The sequence below is a fragment of the Pleuronectes platessa genome, chromosome 10 (genome assembly GCF_947347685.1).
Source record: "Pleuronectes platessa chromosome 10, fPlePla1.1, whole genome shotgun sequence".
Taxonomy (NCBI): Eukaryota; Metazoa; Chordata; class Actinopteri; order Pleuronectiformes; family Pleuronectidae; genus Pleuronectes; species Pleuronectes platessa.
Genome location: NC_070635.1, coordinates 24283593 through 24305069, shown reverse-complemented (window position 1 = coordinate 24305069; position 21477 = coordinate 24283593). Strand labels below are relative to the sequence as shown.

Genomic DNA, 21477 nt, shown 5'->3' with positions numbered 1-21477 from the left:
AAGCATATTCATTCAACAAATTTCCATGTGGCAGCTCAGAAACCTGGTTTGTTGGACCACTGCCACGTGTTTTCACAGCTTTACATCATTAAAGCTGAAGCATAAGGATAATTAGGCTGCAGACTTCTTAAGTGGTGGTATGGGGAATCTGTCAAGACTTTTTTTTATATAAATTTGTCACTGTTCTCTGGCTTAAAAATTAAAATGTCCCACTGTCCACCACACAAAAAAGAAGATATAAATTATGGAATGTTAATAAGCTGATGTCACCATCATCATCATCATTTACTGTGTGATTGAGCTCAGGGTCTCTTATGAACAGACTCAAACTCTCACTGTTTAATATGGAATTAAAATTAAAACTTCCACTGCCAGATGTGGCAAAACAATCCTGTGTGAAAACTTGGAAATCGGAAAATCCCCTGGCAAATTCATGCCGTGAGTAAAAATGATTGAGCTAAAAACTGACCTAAACCCAATCATTTTAATGATCAATTTGATATTAGAAGAGGCTGACGAGTGGGGCTAAGGGGGAAATCAGAGCATCGAGCTGACTTGTTTTGTTTTCCCACTGAAAGCCACAGCCAAACTCCTTTTGAAGACATAAATATTAAAGTTAGTGTTTAAATGGCTTCAGAGTTTTTTTTTATTGACTATCAGCAGACTGTTTCCGTTTAAGGCGTCCAGGATCACTTTTGCATAAACAGACAAAATCAAATCTTTAATGATAATGTTCCATATTATGTTTTGGTGCAAATTCGGGGGAAATGTTTCATTGTGCTGCTCTGCTTAAGTCTCTTCCTTGCAAAGTCAAATGATAGATTATTCAGCCTATATAATTATGGTAGGTAGTATTAAAAACAATAACCGCAAATGTCTAGATGAGAACCACATGTTTGAGTTGACACTAAGCAGAAAACACTGGTGGCCCAATTTGCTTCCATGCTCTTTTACTCAGGGAATTACAAATGAACATATCTGAGCATACCGGGAGTCCAACTTCTCTACATCTATGTGCCGTCTTTCATTCAGGAGGCACATAACATGCACATTACAGCTTGAAACCATTAAGAGAGATTCAGGGGGTGAGCGAAGCCTTGATAAGGAGGTCTTATCTGTGCAGTGACTCCAGAGACTCAAGAGCACTCCGAACACGCAGACACAGATGTAGCTGCATATACCTGCTGAATCCCCCCATCAACCCCTTACACTCACTAAATTCTGTCTTTGCTTTTTTAACTTACACATATTATTTATATTCCGTAAGACTTGAGATATTGGTGCACATAAAGTCCCTAAGTGACTCCTGCTGCATGTGTTTTTGAGAGTTGAACAGGTTCAGCCAAATTGGTTGCATCACTACAAGGGCTGCGATCCAAGCAGCGCTGCAGTCACAGACTTCAGCTGGAACACAGGCCAAGAGACACATCTATTGAGGGAGAAAGTTTACACACATTTAAGTGAACACAATGAACTGGGGGGAAAACGGTTACTAGACACACCAGGGACCTACAGGCCATCTCAAAGCATCAGAGTTGGCACTGCTTTGACATATTCATACACTGAAGCTGGTAAAGCAAATCAAGATGTCCCATGAACAATAAAACTTTGGCATGGTTTTGCGCAATTTGTCTGATGAGATATAAAACTGCTTGACATGTCGTTACTCGTTACCCTGACAGGTTTGAACAATGGTTGCAACCCACACTCCAAGAGGCTGGTGGCAATTCTCATTAAAGCCAATTCTGGTTATAAGGCCTTGGGGATTATATTTATATCATAAATACAGACTAAAGATGATTCCTATGCATCCTACTCAAACTCAGTATCTTCACATACTTAAAATTGTTGTTTTAAAACTAAAAACTGTTTCTGCAGACAACATTCATTGCTGTAGTGTGGTGCAGAGAAACCCACTGAAAGTCACGTTGCTACAGTGTTCCTCACATAGCATCGTTCCCCACAGAATTTATTTTATATAATTGCGGGGTAATGGTGGTGGACACATGTTCCAATTTGCTCTCAGACACATCAGATTCTGAGGGACAGGTACACAGACTAAGGGCACAGTCACACAAATCAGTGATTCTGATCTGTGCAAGTGAGGTTGTAAAATTAAACATTTACTTAATGTCACGAAAGCAAATCTGCAGAGGTTTTGTATGGAGATCAATTTGAAAAATAAGCTCTTGCATGAGAGAAAACGGCACTGCATGCCACTTGCATGTAGTTGCAGCTGAAAAATTAGGTCTGACTGTCTGCATTGACAGTAGCAACTTTATGGTTGATAGCACAAGCAAGTACACGGCTAATACCCTGTAAATAGAGCTGTAAAAGGCCAAAAAAAGGCAACAACATACCAAAACATCAAGATAGAAGTATTATGTTGTTATAAGAAAGGTCGATTTTTGAAAGTGTGGAATGCAGCCTAAATTAAAATATGGCGGGCTGCCAATGTCAACATAATTAATGTAAAACACTCTCGAGACACTTAACTGTCATGAGAAGTGAATGTTTAATACCCAAAAGAATGCACTTTGACGCAGTTTGAATTTAGGTCTTATTATCAACATATGGAAGCTCAAATACTAGCACAGACTTGCGAGGAGTATACGTCCAGACTTACTCCCCGAGGTTGAATATTGAATGAAAAATCTCTGTGATGATTCCAATAACAGAATGTGAGAAAATAAAAAGTAATTGACGGACAAAAATATTTCGGATCAGACCTTGTGCTCAATGATTAAGATACCAACACAACAGAGGCTATACAACAGTTTTTTTCACCCAAAATATATTAGCACATAATTTGTAATTGCCTTTATCATCATCATATTCATTGCTCTCTTTGAGTGCTGTAAAACATTAATCTCAGGAGCTACGTAGAAAAAAATTATCAAATTTGGCTGTTTGCATATTTTGGTAAAATTGAAATTGGGGAATTTTATTTTGTTTCTTGTAGCCTATGATCCGTGATGAGCAAAAATTTGCAAGACAGGCCTGCTTGGAAAGGCAGTTATGAACACGTAGCTCAATTAAAGGCAACAAGTGGAAAAACAGGCCCATTGTGGAGGCCAATTAGGGTACGGGGTAAACCAGCTCTTGCCTAAAATACCTGTGTGTGTCACTGTGGGAAGTATCTTCTCCAATCATGGTTACAAAAACAAATGACTGTGAACCAGCCCTGGCAAACCATTCCGTTTATTCACTGACCAGATCTTGAGCATGGAAAACCTGAGAATAAGGCTGAATCACCAGCAAAGGACTAATACAATAATGGGAGCAGAGATTTTTTATACTGCTGACTGGACATTCCAAAGCCAAGTCAAACAAATGTGGAAGTGTGCAAAAACCGAGGTACATGTTATCTAAAGGGCTGTGTGAGAAAGCTGAGATAAAATGGTGGCATAAAGCCGCCTACTCAGGGACGGATGATGTACATTTTACATCTCCAAATACTCTTACCAAACACGACAGAGCATTTCCACAGCCTGCCATTTTAGTCATCCATTAAAGCAACACTGTAACTTGGAACAGCGCCCCCTGCAGCCGTGATGATTAATTCTGATGGGCTCTGTGACTGAGAGATTAAGTGGTTTATGTGTACAGAAATCACAACTCTAGCCTCGTCACAACCAAATATTCATCATGATCCATGGCTTCCTAAACCAGGAGACCTACTGCTATAACAAATACACCAAACGCCATTTGGGTTTCTGGTGTTTTAAAGTTTTCATTGAATATTGTAGATAAACTCAGATTTTGTATAACTTTTAATTGATATATAGTTTGGCCTTCCTCTTAAACTTGCTGGTTCTAATTGTGAAAATGTTAAATGCGACTATCAGTCAGTTATGCACTCATAGGAGATTGTATCTAGTCACAAAGGTTGCAAGAACTTTGGCATTTATGGAGAGAAGTGGTAACATTCTCTCTATTTCAAGTCAGTTTACACTTCAGACTTTGGAATTTGGAGGATGCTACTTTAAGGTGATAAGTCGCATATTTTACTAGCTTGAGACAGTGGAAAAATCTAATACCCACTGTTTTCAGTAAAAAAATTCTACACATGACACTTCAATCTTAGCTTAACACATAAAACATACATATTTATCCTGCACACATCCTTGACTGAAAGATCTGCAAAGTACATGTGACTCATGGGACATGAAACCCTTTAATTGGCTGCCGGGGGCCAGATATGTGTCTGCAGCTAAGCTCACTGTCTGCACACTCACTGTATCTGATGGCCAGTTAATAAGAGCTACAAGAGGCTTTAGGGGGACGTGTGCATGCTGGAAAACCTAGACACCAGCTGTACAATCTTTTGAATTAAGGAGTTGACACAATGTCTTTGCCAACTCCCTCTCCACAGATAAGATTAACACTGGACCCAATTATCTGTTTATCAGAGGGTAACCCCTTGACAAGGTCTTAACCAACTATAAAACATTTATCTAGTACAAAAAAAAAATCATAAGAAGTGATGAAAATATAACCAAGGTTACTGCCAATACCTTGGGATTATACTGTGCTTTCATCAGTTTTTTGCCTTTTGTATCTAAATGGTGTTCAGAAAAACCTGATCCAAGGAAATATTTGTACCACTTGATTTATTTCTGGAAATATATGAAAAAATAACCAGTGGATGTATTATATTTTAAGGACAATATAATTATTGTTATTCACAAGATTAGTTTTTTGCTGTGAATTGCATATCACATGGCCTTTCACATACACTTGCATTAGCCAGCGTAAACTGGAGGCAGATTGTTTAATCTGTAGTTGGTTGCTTAGCTTTCAAAACTACTACAAATGACGAGCAGCAAAGGTGAAAAAAAGACAAGGGATTATTTTGACATTTGAAAAACTCAGGCTAAATGAACTAGATGGTAGCTAAATATTTGATCGATTCATAAAAAATAAATGACAGCTTAATCAGTAACAAAAATAAGTTTTAATTACATCCCTGAAATGGTGCTGCATATATAATTTAAAGTACTTCTGCATGGGTGGGTTCCAGTGTGAAGAAAAACCCTAATGTCTGAGCACCAGTAGAGCTGCAGCCACAGAACCATCTAGAAGTAATGCCAGCACAGAGCAGCTGTGCAGCACCCAGTACTTAGGCCACCACTGCGCTGGGTTATTGAGGACAACGGGGAAGTGATTCCCATTCTATGCAGATGTGTCTATTCTCTACTTTGCTGCAGAAAATTCTACATTAAAGGTGCTACAAGGTGCTTTCTCATGTTGATTTAATAATGATTTTCATAATTTCTGAGAAATAAAAAAAATTATCGTAGCGATTTAAGCTGTTATGAGTATTAATACTTGCTGGTGCATCTGCAACACTCTGCAGTCACACTGCCAAAACTGTATTTGGCAGTGGGGTTTCTATGTTACTGTTATGTAGAACTATGGTAGCTTAAACTGAGTTTAACAACAGCTACGACTACTACTGCTGCTGCTGCTGATGCTACTACTAGTAAAAAAGGGACATACAGATGAGTTAATATAAATATCAGGCTTAAGTTATTAGTATTTGTGTGACTGACATTTTGGGTCTCCTGTCTGGTTTTGATTGGGCCGAAGACAAGGTTTGGAAAAGGCAATTACAACAAGAAAGAGCTGCATAACCTTTCAAACGATGCTGTACCTGACGATAAGCACATGGCTGCACAACCACAGCAGTGAATCTCAACAAGTTAATCGAAGATACCATACACTCCATTACTCCCAGCTTGGCCTCTCTTGAAATGCTCTTGGATGCTCTAGAGAGGGCCTACCAGGAGCTACAGGCAGCACACCAGCATTCTGAATGACTTGGATGACTAATCAAGACGGTTCAATTTGAAGTTTGTGGGAGTCCCGAAAGGTGCGGAGAAGGAGCATCCAACGGTATTATGATGAAAAAATGCTGATATATATATATATATATATATATTTTGTTTTAATCAAAACGTATCAAATCTGCCTGGGAGGCTTTTTTTTTTTTGCAATTTTGCATGACCTCTAATAAATCTGATTATTAAATTGTATATTCTGATTGTCGTGCAACTTGTCTTTTGATCAACCAATTGTTTCAGCTTCTATCATATGGTAAATTGGCACAAATAAAACCTTCTTAAAGAACTCTAAAAGCATTTGTAACATTAATTCTGTAGAGGTGGCAGCAACACAAGGTAATGCTCAGGCCAAGTGCTGCACACATGTCTACTTTGGTCACTAAAGGTCATATTAGCATTTTGCCATCAGCACTAAAGGAAAAACGACAATATATTGTATTGATGTTTTCTGCATCACGCCTACTACACCTTTTATTTGTTGACGAGTCTTATACAAGTAAACTAGCACTGTAGCAGTCATTCATTTTGTGCCTTTGATAATTTGATAATCACTTAATTAAAAGAGACTTTCTGTGCTCAGCCAGCAGAACACAACAGGAAAATTATGTTTTCAATGGAGACATACAGAGGAGAGAACATTTTTTTGTGTGTGTTTGCGTGTGGGTGTGCGTGCGTTGTGGCAAAATTGGTTTATCGGTTTCACAGACATTTAAGGGGGCATCTGGCTTGAGAAAATGACAAGGAGAGATGTTGTTGACGTGTACGAGTTGGCAGGCCTGGCATTAGACCCACTTAGCACAGCACATAAACACACTATTCAATTTCATGGCAGTTAGTAATGAAGCACACCTTCAAAAAAAAGGAAGACGACTTTCACTTCAGAAGTCCCCAACTTAAACCAACAATCTGTAACTGTAACTGACTGCTGCTCATTTCAGGTGGCCCGTGGTTAGTGCCAGAACAATACTACAGTCTCTTCCATCAGTTCCAAAAGACTCCCTCTTAAATGACTACCCTCCTACCGCAGTTTCATCCTGTGTTTTAACTGTTGGTCATTAAGTTTGCTTGGCGGCAGGCGCAGTGGGGTGTTCACTGAAAAAGGCAAACCAGAGGAGCATGAATGCAAAAATAAAAATGTATCTGCTTAGAAGGCAGCATGTGACAATCTTCAAGAACCATTTAGGAACCAGTGTTCCGTACGTGGAGAGGATGCGTACACTTGGTTCACTTCTTGCTGAGAAGCTCCTTGCGATCTTTGGTTTCAATTTCAAAAGCGCTTTTCAGAACATCTGACTCTCCTGCTGGTTTAGTCTTCTATACACAAACAAGTTTGGTGACCAGGAGGGAATCTCTCTCTGCCGCGATTACCCAAACTTTCTAACACTGTCCTCCTTCCATCATTTCAAGCTAAATAAAGATGGGATATCCACTGGACAGCCCCTCTCTTATGAAAGCCCTACCAAATGAAATATTTTTTTGGGTGAGTGCCATTGCCTGCATAAGACTTGGGCGACACACACACACATTAAGAGTTACTAGCTGTGGAAGGAATCCTGTTTATCAGGCCCCAAAGAGAACCACACTGACCAGAGGAATATTGCCTCATATCGCACCAAAATACACACATCTACAGTAGAAAGATGATTCCATTGAACAACAGCTCTTCATTGGCAACAGTATTAAAGACAGTGATGTGTCTTTTTGGAGATTAAAATGCAGGTATTCTGCCTATGCCCAAAAGATTGAGAATGGCGGGAAAAACATTGTATATTTTTCAAGAGAGAATATTAGATAAAGGTCTAGTATGCAGGATTTTGTGGTATCTTTTTTCGGAAATTGAATATAATATCCATAATTATCTGGTTCATCAGTATTGAGTCATCTGGATCTATATAACAATGTTTGTGTATTTGTTAGCTGCCCTAGAGTCCGCCATGTTGTCCCACCATGTTTCTACAGTAGCCCAGAATGGATAAAACCAAACAACTTTTTCAAGGGCTATTCGTGTTTTTATTTTACCGAAAGGCCCCATTAGTTCTCCTACATGCTTGGAAGAGGAAGGTGAGGCAAGGGGTATTCAGTTTGTTCTAGCAGTGACGCTAGATAACAATAAACCCTACATAATGCACCATGAAATTAATAACAGGATGGGTCACAATAAAATAAATGTATCAGTTTCTTAGCAGTGAATGAGACCCTGCTTTATGTCAGTTTAACCGGTGACTAGGTTACCTTGCAAATAGTTTCTACATCCCAGGGAAGGATGGTCTGTAGATCGATGAGCTCACATGACACTCCCAGTTTCTCTTGGGCCAAGTTGGCCACCTCGCGCATCACATGGATCTAAGTGGGATAAGAAAAGGAAAAATTACTCAAAATGCCTAATACTGGCATTGCGTCACATTGAGTATTGCATTTGGAAAACAAAATTTGCACATTTGCTTTAGTTTAGATATTTCAACAGTGCGAAATTGGACCCAATGGCTAAATGAATATGTCACATGCCACTTGGGCAAATAAGCCTTGAGCAGCTGGACCTAGGTTAAGGCATAAAATCTGCCCACAACCCCCAAAAATAAAAAAGATGATTACGATTTATTACATAAACCATACACTCACTGAGCACTTTATTACAAACACCTGCACATATCAAAATAAGCCACCCAGATTGGATCAGTGCAATTGATAAAACCCTGCAGATACAGGTCCGGAGTTTCAGTTTATATATACATCCAAAAGCTATATGGGAAAATGTGATCTCAGTCATTTTGATAATGGCATGATTGTTAGTATCTGACAGGCCAGTTTGAGCATTTCTGACATGGCTGTTCACAGTAAGGGGACCCCTTAGGGAATGGCTCTTGCTTCGATCCTCTTCCCCCTCAACACTGAACACGTCTCTCTCCTGCCCCCTGCAAAAGTTTTCTGAGGACTCTGCAATCGTCTGCCTCATCATAGAAGAGGAGAACAGGGAGTTTAGAGAACTGATGCGAAACTTTGTGGACTGGTGTCTGCTGGTGTTGGATTTCTGCAAGGGTAGACCATCCTCCCCAATACTGGAGAAGATCCAGGGAATGGACATTGAGATGTTGACATCTGAACAATAAACTGGACTGAGATCCCTGCAGGACACCATCACAGCAGTGTGCGGTTATTTCAGTGAGAGACTGATTCCCCTAAAGTTTCTGAAGGAGAGTTGTTGCAGGACGTTCCTTCCTATTGATGTCAGACTGTCCAACCAGTGCTCCCCTCAGGACAATTTTTTAGACTCGCATGATAAATCACATGACTAATAAAAGAATGTGTTGTCTTATCTAGTCTATCTTAATTCAACTGTTAATCTCCTATACAATCTTCTGCAGTTTACTCGGAATGGTGTGAAGGACAAACAAATATCCAGTGAGCTGCAGTTATGCAGACAGGATCACTTTTTGATGAGGTCAGAGAAGAATGGGCAAACTTACAGTTTTTCCTATGGACACAGCACGTTATCCATCAGTGACTACAATAGACTGTATATAGATGAAAGATGGACATCATCCACTTCCTCACACTATACAGAAATGACCAAATATAAAAAAATATGAACGCTGCCATCTTTGAGCATTTGGAGCTGGATTCAGCGCAGTAGCAACCAGGGTATGGAGCCGCAGCAGCGCCGTTCCACAAATACACATGCTCAACCAATTGAGAATCACTCTCAGCTGCCAAGACATTTTCCTGTTTTATGATAAGTGATAAGAATAACAAAAACCTCAGAAAACATCCCTGAAAAAACATTTATTGACACGTGTTGTTGGTCCATGTCCCATCCACCATCATAGAGGGGGCAGGGTTTATTTCCTACTCTGCAGCCAGCTAACTGGTGGCAATTGAGACACTTAAGGGGAGCAGTCATGTCATCCATCTATAACAATAGTCATTGGGGCCTCCTATACAGAAATCACATTTATTGAGTTTGTGTTTAATAAGCATTGCTGTGATAAATCTTTGTCATCAACTAGAGGAGACATTTGTCAGAGGACAAGACAGTCTCTAATATATAGCGCCTGGCCTCAACATCACAAATAACTTAAAAAACTGAAGAAGATTTATTTTAAAATGATGCTGCCATTACATAATTATCTGCATGCATATACAATAAACTAACGGAATAACACATTAATAAAGAGGAGAAAAATAAAACCTCCTCTGTTTGCGTGGTCTGACATTTTTATTGTGAGGACTGGGTTCGGCTCCTTTTAATCTGAGCAAGTTGTTTTTTTTGCTGTCATCTGCAAAGGCCTGACACACAAGGGGGGATGAGGTGGGAAAGAAGAGTGCCACTTCAAAAAAAGGAGAGCCATGCTTTCCACTACTTTACTGGATCCTCTTTCTTGTCTGTCTCCCCTTCATCAATAATACTGGCTTTGATGGAGACATTTTGCCCTTAACGCCCTCCAAGATCCCTCCCATTCACCAGGTACATTACAGCCGGATAAGCCTGTTTAAGTGCCTGGGCACAATCGAAGGTGGGGATGACTCCTGGTGAGTTACAGGCACATTCATATGGAGCTGCGAAAAAACCCCATCTCTTGGATGAAAAGAAAGGCAATAATGGAACGTGTGCAGCAGACATGTTGTGTTAACGTGTGGAGAGCCAAGAACAGCCTAGATGTTGTAGAGATGTCTGATCTGATACAGCCAAAGACTGCAGGTTGAGAGACCCTGCTGGGACAGAGGGGGCTTGTGATGGACTAAAAGTTAATCCACGGCTTACCTCTGTGTCTTTAAACATCTTTTCTCGAGACAAGATTGAACCCCTTTTTTTCCTGTGGTCATGAAAAATCATCCAAAGGGGGATGACAACTTAGAACTGCTCAGATCACCCACAGAGACTGTGTTAATGATGCATGAGTAAGGATCACCAACCTGTGTACCCCAGGCTACCAGAGTGACATCACTTCCTTCCTGTAGGACCTCAGCCTGCGACAGTGGGATTGTGTAGGACTCCACCGGAACCTGCTCCACTGAGGAATCACACGCACATTTAAAAACATTAACATTCATAAATATTAATGTCACGGTGTTCAAACAAGGTGCATGTGAACTTACATGAAAAATCGTCAAGGGTTCATTCTGCACAAATTCAATCATGCTTTTACTATGTACCCTGTGGTTATCATGTAAAATACTCCAAACTGAGCGAACGTCTAAATACTAGATTAGATGACAAAGTGGTGAAATGATAGCCGGTCAAAGAACATCAATTTAGACTCTAGAATATTTTAACTGGCCCATTTTCTAAATCCTTTTCGCGCTATTTCCAGAACCTCATCCCTCAACAGAGGCCGAGTGTACTTTCATCAGCACAAACGAGTGCCTGAGCTAATAGATACAATTCTGCCAGATACAAGCTCAGAGCTCTGACTTATCCTGACAACAAAATATTGGTGGGATGGGATATCACTCAGAAAAGGGGCCACATAAACAGAGCAGCCCTCCAAAAAAAGGGGGGGCCCTGCGGTCAGCCTCTTAATGAACTCTTTGAAGTCCAAGACAAATATAAGTATGTGGTTTGATTAATTGTTAAAAATGTCTTGGAAAACTGAAGCACAGTCATTGAAATAATTACTATCAAAAAACTCAAACTGCCATCACTGTTAAACAGGAATCTTATTTGCAATATTTATGCTGCACAGACAGCATATAATCACATGAGTACACTTGTAATGGTCGTTGAATGTAATTCCCTATTATGGCTATCACTGAAAAATGGCTAGAGCAAAGGATCTTAAAGGATTCTTACATGGCAACACATGAAGTCAAAATCACATTAGTAAGTAATTATACTCTGCAAAGACCTTTCTGGAAATCTTGACTTCAATGATCATTTCCAAAAATTGAGAGTTCGTAGAGGAAAATAAAACAGCTCCATGTCTCGATGGCTTACTATTGTAAAACAACATAAAGGGTTTGGGTGAATCATATGCAGCTCCTGGTTTAGGCTTCTAGACGAGACAGAAAAGAGGCCACATGGGCTGGAATAATAGAACTTTTTGGAACGTTAGAATTAAATTATGAAAACTAGGTTATGGTTTAATAAGGGGAAACTCAGTCCCTACAAAACCATATGACCATGATGATAGAAACGTGTGGCTTTTATACTTTTCCACACAAGAAAAGAGAGGGCTGCTACAATCAATAACATGACTTCATATAATCCAGGCGGATATAATTAGCGTTATGTAGACCTGGCACTAGAGCTGGCTCGCTCTTCGCCTTTAGGAAATCAAAATAACTCTTGAAATACGACCATGAGTAAACACTGTGCAGGATGGATGAGCAGATTTTCATACATCTGTCAAAACATACAGCATTAACAACTAGATAACCAGAAACTAAAAAAGTTTCAGCATCTGTAAATGAGAATGGAAACTTAAAGTAACATGGACTTGATTGTTCGACCCATATCTTGTCACAGCCCCTTCAAAATATATCCAATATATTAAATTATTCCAAATGGAAATGCTGCAGAAAATAGTAGAGTGACTTCTCTAAAATGCAGCATATAACTGATGTACTGAAATGATCTCATCACTGCCCCAGGGGCTATACAACAAATACAAATGTCAACTGTGTAACAACACAAACAAAAGCAAATCAAAGAACCCTGCTGAACCACATCAGTCTGAGTCATGACACTTCATATTCATAATGGTTTTCTCTGACACATATTGTAAAACACATGATCACAATGGGACCATTCTATGTAAACTAATTTTCTCACTCAAGCAGAAGCCAACATAGCTTTGACTGATTGTTAGACCACAGCTGTGAGGTATGAAAGACATCAATCACATCAAGTATTATGTTTGGTTTTATATATTCCATGTCTAGACAACACATTATAAGTTATAGTGGGCACATTCCTCTGAAATAGACAGTGTTCACCAAAACCCATAATCACTGTTGTTGTGCAATAGTAGTAGTAGATTTGACGTTGGCTAATTATTAATAATCATGAGAAATTTAAAATAGAAATGATTTATTAAAAATAATTAAAAATTATAAAGCTAGTAATTAAGAATAGTAAAATAATTAATTAGAAATGATACGGTTATCAATTAATAATGGTTAAATAATTAATGAAAACAATAAAATTATCAATTAAGAATGAAACTATCTGTAATTAATGCTTATCGTTGCGGGGCACCACCCTGGTTACAGGGACCAACAAGTCAATCTTTAAATATCAGTCTCAAGTGATATATGTTATATTAATAATCTCAATATTTAATATTAATGATTATATAATAAACAATGAAGGGTTTTAAGTTCGAGCACAGGCTATAGTAATCCAGCTGTATTCACATACACATGTACAAATAATCACAGAAATACAAATACTTTAATTACAAAAGTATTTATTAAAAAGGGGAAATAAAGTTAATGTTATTTCAATGATTCTTCATTTAACAAACTCCAATATTTCAAAGATGGCAACAGCAGCATTTGTCACAATGGTCACACATGTAATACTGAGTATCTACTGGTGTGTGTGTGTGGGTGTGTGTGTCTAAAGAGAAAGGGGAGTGGCTATGGCGTAATGACGAGATCACATGGTGACGTAGTCTGGCCAGGATCAAGATGTTACGTTCACGTACTTTCAAGATGGAGGTTTATGACCCCGTTGACGACATGAGGTCGAAGACAAGATGGCAGTCGGTCGCCTGTTACACAAAGGAACTTTAGACAAAGAGATTTCTTATCTCCTGGTTCTAGCGCCGAATGGCGTCAAGATGTATTAAGGCTCTTTAAATCTAGAATTTTCTATGCCACATGAAATATGTAAGTGTAGGTCGGGACGTGTGTAAAAACAGGTTTAGGAGAAGAGAGAGAAAGAGAGAGAGACATCAAAAACATCGTCTGAGACCAGCTACAGTGACTTCACCACTCAGTACACAAATTAGAGTTGTGCACCGATCTTTTAACAGGTTAGGTCTCTGCAAACTTAGTCAGACGATAACAGTGCTGCCGGAGGCTCTCTGTCACGGCGCGAGGCACTTTAAAACATTCGCCAATGTAAACAAGGAACCGGAAGTGACGCACCGTTTCCTCGTGTTACACGGCTAAAAACAGATCAGCGATCTACAAACAAACACACTCAAATAAACATGACACGCTAAGTATTTAAACTAGTCTCTGCCCAGACAATAAAGCCTCTTACTGTGACCTTTGCGGTGTTGCTTGCACGTGGCGCGCGGATTATTCAGAAGTCCAGTGAATGATCGTGGCCTCTCAAGCTCGGTGGCGCTGGTTCCTTGGTGGCAGCGGAGTCGGCTGGGCCGAATAGGAACGGATTCGTCTTGCTCCTCTACGGGATGAAACATCGTCTCTTCTGCAGGGATGATCAGCTGTGGCGCAGTTGTGGGGATCGTGAAAAAGAAAGTCTTTGTCTCGGCCTGCGAGTGGACTTCCTGTGGCGATCTCTTTCAAGTTAAAATAACAAAAAGTCCTATCAAAATAAAACGTCGACTGAATAAAGAAATAAAAGAAAATGGAAATAAAACAAACGTTTGTGGTTATTGCCTCCTTTCGCAACTAAATCATCTAGCTGGACCGGGAACGGTCTATTGACGTCTTCAGAGAGCAGGAAATGGCAGCGATTTTTGGGGTGCCAGGGCTTTTAAATTACCTGAGAGGTCCTCCTCCTTGAGGAGTTGGTCATAGGACATCGGCCAATTGATTTGTCAGGAATGGATCTGAGTGGGCGGGGCTTGGAACTAAGCGGGGGTTCCAAGGCATTCCCAGAACATTTTCCACCACCAGGGGGAGATTCTTGAGCCTGCAGGAGGATGTTTTCCCGCCGAAAGTTTAACAACCCTTTGTTCCTCTCGGCTCCAGTGTCTGGTGGCCCCCCCTTTGGGCTCTTCAGACCCAGCAGGGGTTCAGTGTTCCTGCGGGGGCCTTGAAACCTGCTGGGGTTTCTCGAAACTGCCAGGAAAAGTACTCACAGGTGGATAGGAATGTTCCACAAGGCCTTGATCTACACAGGCCTTTGTTTAGATTTCTTTGTGTTAACCTCTGACCTGTGTCTTGTGGTCATCCGCTGGGCTCTGGCCCAACACTGTTCTTTGTTTTGTTTCTATTCATGGCATAATTGTGCTCTCCCATAATCTGAGGGTTTTGGGGTTTATAAACTACGGTCGATTGATTATGATTTTCAGGGTCGATATTTTTTGATTATCTGTCTATCTAACCCAGGGCTGGGCATTGTACGGCCCCCGGGCCACATCCGGCCCGTTGGCTGTCCGTGTCCGGCCCGCGCGAGGTTGATTGTAAATTACAAAATAAACTTTTTTTTCTAATTTTACCTCACGCATGGACTTAAGCTGCAGTGCTTTTATTTTGAAGTGTTTTATTCCGGTAATGACGCAGGACGTAGATCCAATACCTGTGCATCATTGAATCAAGTTACGAGCAGTTACAACTCACAAGACGAGTCTAGCCCGCGAAAATGTCTGCCTACGCTAAAAAGAGAAAGGTAGACACCGAATGCAGGGTTTTCAACAAAAATTGGACTTCTAAGTATTTATTTACTGAAGTCGCAGGTAAAGCCGTGTGTTTGGTTTGCGGAGAGCAGATCACCGTGTTGAAGGATTTCAACTTGAGACGGCATTACGAGACGAAGCACGCGGAGAAATACAAAGGCTCGACTGATGATGAAAAGGCCGGGACATCGGAAGCTTTACTAGCTAAGCTACAAAAGCAGCAAGGCTTCTTTACCAAGCTTCACACATCCAGGGATGCAGCAACCAAGACCAGCTTGTGATATCTCACAAAATAGCTAAAAACAGCAAGCCATTCTCGGAGGGGGAGTTTATCAAAGCGTGCTTGGTGGAGTCTGCAGCACTAATATGCCTGGAAAAAAAGAAGCATTTGAGCAAGTCCCGCTATCCAGGCGAACCGTGACGAGAAGAATCGAGGACATTGCGGGGAATCTGGAACTTAAGCTGCAACGTGAAGTGGCAAGTTTTGACTTTTTCTCCTTGGCTTTGGACGAGAGCTGCGATGTCCGTGACACAGCCCAGCTACTCGTATTCGTACGTGGGATAAAGGACTTCAAGATTACGGAGGAGCTGGCAGCACTGCGGCCAATGAAAGGGACCACAACAGGGAGCGATCTATTCACGGAGTTAGATGCATGCATGAACACGCTGGGTCTGAAATGGGACAGACTGGCAGGTGTCACAACGGACGGCTGTCCAAGTCTTACCGGGAAAAATGTCGGACTTTTGAAACGTGTTCAAGATAAAGTGACTGAAATCGACCCAGATCAGAAATTGGTATTTATACATTGTATAATACATCAGCATGTGTTGTGCAAGTCAGTGCTAAAGATGAACCATGTTATTGATGTTGTAACTAAAATAGTTAACTTCATTAGGGCACGAGCATTAAATCATAGACAGTTTGTTTCACTTTTGGAGGAGCATGAGACTGAACATGGTGACATAGGCTACCACACAGCTGTCAGATGGCTCAGCCTGGGTAAAATGCTAAAAAGAGTATGGGAGCTAAAAGCAGTAATTCAAGAGTTTTACGAAAAAAAAGGCAAGGACATCCCAGAGCTCTCAGATGAGGACTGGATGGCAGATTTTGCATTTGCTGTTGATGTGACTTCACTGATGAATGAACTGAACACCAAACTGCAAGGCAAGGGCCTATTTGTTCATCAAATGCACAGCTTGGTGAAGGCTTTCATGAGAAAGATGCAGTTTCTTTCAAGCCAACTGGAGAGCAACAATCTCACTCACATGCCAACACTGAAAGAAGCCCCACCATCAGCTGATCATCTTTGCAGGTACTCATCCATGCTAGGAGCACTGCATGGTGAGTTTTCAAGGCGATTTGAAGATCTCAGAATGATCGAGGATGAAATGCAGATGATTTCCTCTCCTTTTACCTGTAGTGTGGATAATGCACCCAGTGATGTTCAGCTGGAACTCATTGACCTGCAGTCTGATGCGGTACTGGCAGAGCATTTTAAATCAGGATCACTGCTAGATTTTTACTCTTCGCTCAAGGAGGAGAACTTTCCAAACATAAGGAGACATGCTCAGAAGATGTTGGTTCTCTTTGGCTCCACCTACATATGTGAACAAACTTTCTCAGTGATGAAGTTTGCAAAATCCAAGTATAGATCCTCTCTCACTGATGATCATCTGGCAGCTGTGCTTCGCATCTCCACCTCAGACATTCAACCTGACTTTGATGCACTTGTGAAAGCCCAACAGAGACTAGATTTCTCTCACTGAACAGAAAAAAATCAGACTAGAAATGCTGGCATGTAAAGGCACCAACTAGCATTGAACTGGGACACTTTATTTGGAGGCCTTTTTTCTCAAAATTTTCACTGACAATCGTTAAAATATTATGTATCTTGCTTGCTATTTGGAGTACAAAGACTATATTGTGGTGTCTTTAGAAAGCTATGAACCTCTTTCCAACAGTATATGGAACTCAAAATGTGTTTTGGGGTGACTTAGCCTGAAAATTACACATTTAATGTGTCACAAATTGTAAAAAGTTCACATTTTGTTTGTTTTGGTGTTTCTGGATGATTATTTTGCAGAAATGGTTATCCTTCAGGGCTGAATTCAAGCCCAAGTCACACCCCTGGTGGGGTGTGGGGGAAATAATGTTTTTTGTTTAGTGGGATCAAAATGTTTCTATTACTGTTTTTGTTTACCATTGTTTTGGGAAATTTTATTGAATAAATGACTTTTTGTAAGGCAACCTCACTTTTTCACTGCTTAATCATAACATGCAGTACTCTTACCAGTCTTAGCAGCTTGTCAAAACAATGCTATGTACTGCTTTTATAAAGAAATATAATTAATATTATGCAGTATTGAGTTCGGCCCCCCACAATATTTTTTGTTTCTCATGTGGCCCCATGGAAAAAAGAATTGCCCACCCCTGATCTAACCCCTTATCTTATTGCGGATAATATCAATTTAGTTTAAACTGCTTTTATTTTGAAACGGGGAGTGTTGAAAATATTTATGCTTGAATATATTCAATAGATAAGCATTGAAACAATGGTGAAAAAACAGCTTGTGCTACAAGGGGGGGAGCGATGCGTCCGCAACTGAACTGCGGTTGGCAGAAACTCTGCTTTCTGCACCACTACATGGTGCTGTAGAATTGAGAATACCGATCAAACTCAAATTTTAGTAAAAAGTTTTACTAGTTTTATTTATCTGTGCTTTATTTTAATGAATTTAGGTCAGGTTCAGCTTTTTTCTATATTTATTGATTAATTTATTTAAATGTCAAGTCAACTTAAAAAGAATACTGCTGGGAGATCCCTGCACTTTATAATTTCAGATAATGTTCAAATTTCAACAAAGTTTTTCGTGTTGGAGTTTGTGTTATTATATATTCAATTTTTACAGCAGATGTACATCGATCTCCTTGATTACTAATAATCGTATCTGCCCTGATAAAAAACATATTGGTCGATTCCTAATATAGACATGGTATATAAAGCTGCTACAAAACACAGTAAACTGTGGGCGACAATTTAAAAAAAAAATATTTTGGGCTAATTCGCTTTATTTGAAATATGCCAAATTTAGCCATTGACAGTATCCATGTGCACTGTACCCAATGAGGAAAGAAAACAAATTTGACCAATAGCAGGCCTGTTTGAGAGTGTTGACCTGTGAGGGAATGTAGCAGGGGAAATGGACTATGTCCAAACCTGTCCTTACAAGTTCAAAGCACTAACTAGAAGTGGTAGGTCTGAACATACCAAAAACAAATTGAGGAAGCACAAAAGAGCCCATTACACACATGATATTTTGCTAAAGTTTGAGACATCTGTGGCCACATTCTTTTAGCTGTTTAGACGCTACATTAAAAAGACTGCCTACCCAACTGACACCCTCAGGCCTGCTACAACTATTGAATGAAGCAATTAATTTCTCTTATATTGACTTATGTGTGGCTTACCAAATTTAATCTAAGATCTCATTTCATTGAACAGCTGTGAGAGGCACATTAAATTGCCTGACAACTTGTGTTTGTCAACATCTCTATTTGTCATTTCTTCCAAAGATGCCCCCTTAAATATCTGTGGAACATTTTCCCACAACACATACACAATCTATCATAGTCAAAATTCTACAAACAACCAAGCTTTTGGGCCTTGGTTTGAGTTTATTTGATAAAAGAGAAGGGAAGTGAGATCCAGACACAAGTGGTCTCTCTAGATCAGTGGTCACCAACCTTTTCAACAAGATCCCTTTCCAAACATAAGCCGAGATCTACCACCTTGACGTGTCTCAAAAACTCTGTTAAAGGCTCTGGGACAAAGCCTAGATATACACAAAGAAAGGCAGCTATACAACTGTATCTATTCAATGCCCAATATTCACCTTAAAATCAATTCATATTTAGAGCATCTGTTCATTGCACAATATTTAGCTTCTCAATTCAATTATATGTTCTGCAGAGGAGCTACTGCTTCAGAACAATGTTTGTACATAGGCTTTGCCTTGAATATGACCATAAAAATTACTATTTCCTTATATAAAAGCAGTCCCGTTTACTCATATAAATACAAGTACTATACAGTATGAAGCCGTGCATCTTCTGCTACTGTGACTATTTCACAACAAAACCTTATAAATAACTTATTTTGAAACACATACAGGCAGTGTTGCAACCATTTATGTTTGTGACAAACTCAACAGATAAACATTAAAACTTAGTTGAAAGTTCACACGCTGTGCCAGTGTGAACAACAGACAAATGACACACAGCTGGTCTCAGTTATCAAGGAGGTTAAAGCAATAAGTTTTATTCGGAGAGAAAAAAATGCAGCAACTGAGACCCAGTACTGAAACGGTAGAAAGAAGTCTGAGATGCTATTGTGAAGAGTGCAAAGCATGTCGCACTTTGTTAGTATAGTTAGCATGGCTACAATAGTTCTGGATGGTTTGTCTTTTGCAGTAGTCATAAAGCTTGTATAATCAAAGTTCTCATGGATATGTGAAGATAACTAAATATTTATTTTCATGCTCCTTGTAAAACTCAAGAATATTAATCGAGATGTGAAAAAACAAGTTTTGGAAAGGTGGTGAAAAAAAAGTTAGTGTGGAGTTCGGCTCCTTTTGAGTTGATCAATGGAAAAACTTTGGAAAGTGATCCCTAACCTTTTCCCATAATTGAAACATCTCAACAGTCAGCTGTAACATTTCACAATCTCATGTGGCTCTAATCAACGGCGCTTATCAATGCAGGAAATAAACAATTGCTTTGAGGCCGCTAGTGCCAGTCTCTTCTGGTTCGGTCTTTCTTTACTATAATGAGCTTGTACATCATCTTCAAGGAATATAAAGATTGGAGGCCTTTTTTCACCGCAGCCTGTCCAACCAATCTACCCTGGACATTGGTGCTCCTTCCACACAGTAAGGGGAGGGGGAGCAAACTCAGCTCAGCACTGTCAACACTTCCCCCCCATTTAGACGGTCTGCTTCACACTTGTGATCCTGCTGATCACGCTCACATTGTTTGCAGTCAGGCATATTGTTTGTTTGTCTTGCCTTGCACTTCTAAAAAGGCAGAACATTTCCTTTGAATAAAGAAACTAGGCAGGCAGACAGTGGGCCAGTGAGGGACAATGCCGAAGGAGGCGTCTGAATGACACTTTTTACCACAATATTTTTTAATTGGTTGGAGAATTATTTGCGTTCTTTGACTAAGCAGGGATACATGTGGTACATCTGCTAGAGAGCAACAAATTGACAGCAGACAAGTGAGCGTGACACTGAACGGGCTATTCTGAGGAGGTATGGCACTCCAACCACCCCGGGAAAAAACTGAATCTTGTTGCTAAAATAAGGGCTAGTTCTACTGTTAAAGAGAATCATAATTTGTTTTTTTTATTGTTTGACTCTATTCTTATTTTGAGCATATATTTATATATCTACTGAAAAAATTGCACAAAGGCTCTGGACTTCCGGTTTGATACAACATAGAGTAGAAGCAACAAGTTGGTGCTCCTGCCTACTTTTCATTTTTCACCCCTTTATCCCTCAATTCCACAACCAAATTGTTCCTTATTTAAATATTTTCGGCTACACTTTTGACGCTTGCCTGGCTTCGAAGAGCGGCAGATACGGGAAAAAAGACGACGCAGCAACAGCTAGCTTAACAGTTTAGGCCATATCCACGCTACTGGACCAACAACGTGAGGCACTAGCCGCATAATTCAGGACCTCCTTCAACGTGCTCAGAACGAAATTTGACCAAGTCCAGTTCACAGTCGGGGATCACGATCAGTGTCTAGCATCCTTGAGCTTGCTTCATGTTCCTACTGTATTGTATATATTCTTTCAGAGTCAAAGACGAAAAGTGCCGTTTTTCCCCCCCTGGTAAAGTTGTTTCCAACAAAGCTGAAATGTTAACCCAGGGGTGCTTTTTTTTTCTTTTTTTTCATATGACAATAACGGAGCTGAAGATGATGTGTAGAGAGAAAGGAAGATGAATTTTTGACATACACCTTCCTGGGGTACTTTACAAGTCTTGGTTACATGGTTCGCTCTCGATATAATACTTGCCTTATGTTTCCATTCTA

At 40.0% G+C, this 21477-nt stretch overlaps 1 protein-coding gene across 2 annotated transcripts in view; it reads right to left on the bottom strand.

The window, feature by feature from the left end:
* Positions 1-21477, bottom strand: part of bckdhb (branched chain keto acid dehydrogenase E1 subunit beta) — a 68174-nt gene that overhangs the window by 28961 nt on the left and 17736 nt on the right. For both annotated transcript variants that reach the window (XM_053432659.1, XM_053432658.1), the window contains exons 7-8: positions 10758-10855; positions 8079-8189 (exon numbers count right to left, since the gene is read on the bottom strand). In XM_053432659.1, coding sequence (XP_053288634.1) covers positions 8079-8189; positions 10758-10855 — 209 coding nt within the window. The remainder of the gene's footprint in view (positions 1-8078; positions 8190-10757; positions 10856-21477) is intronic.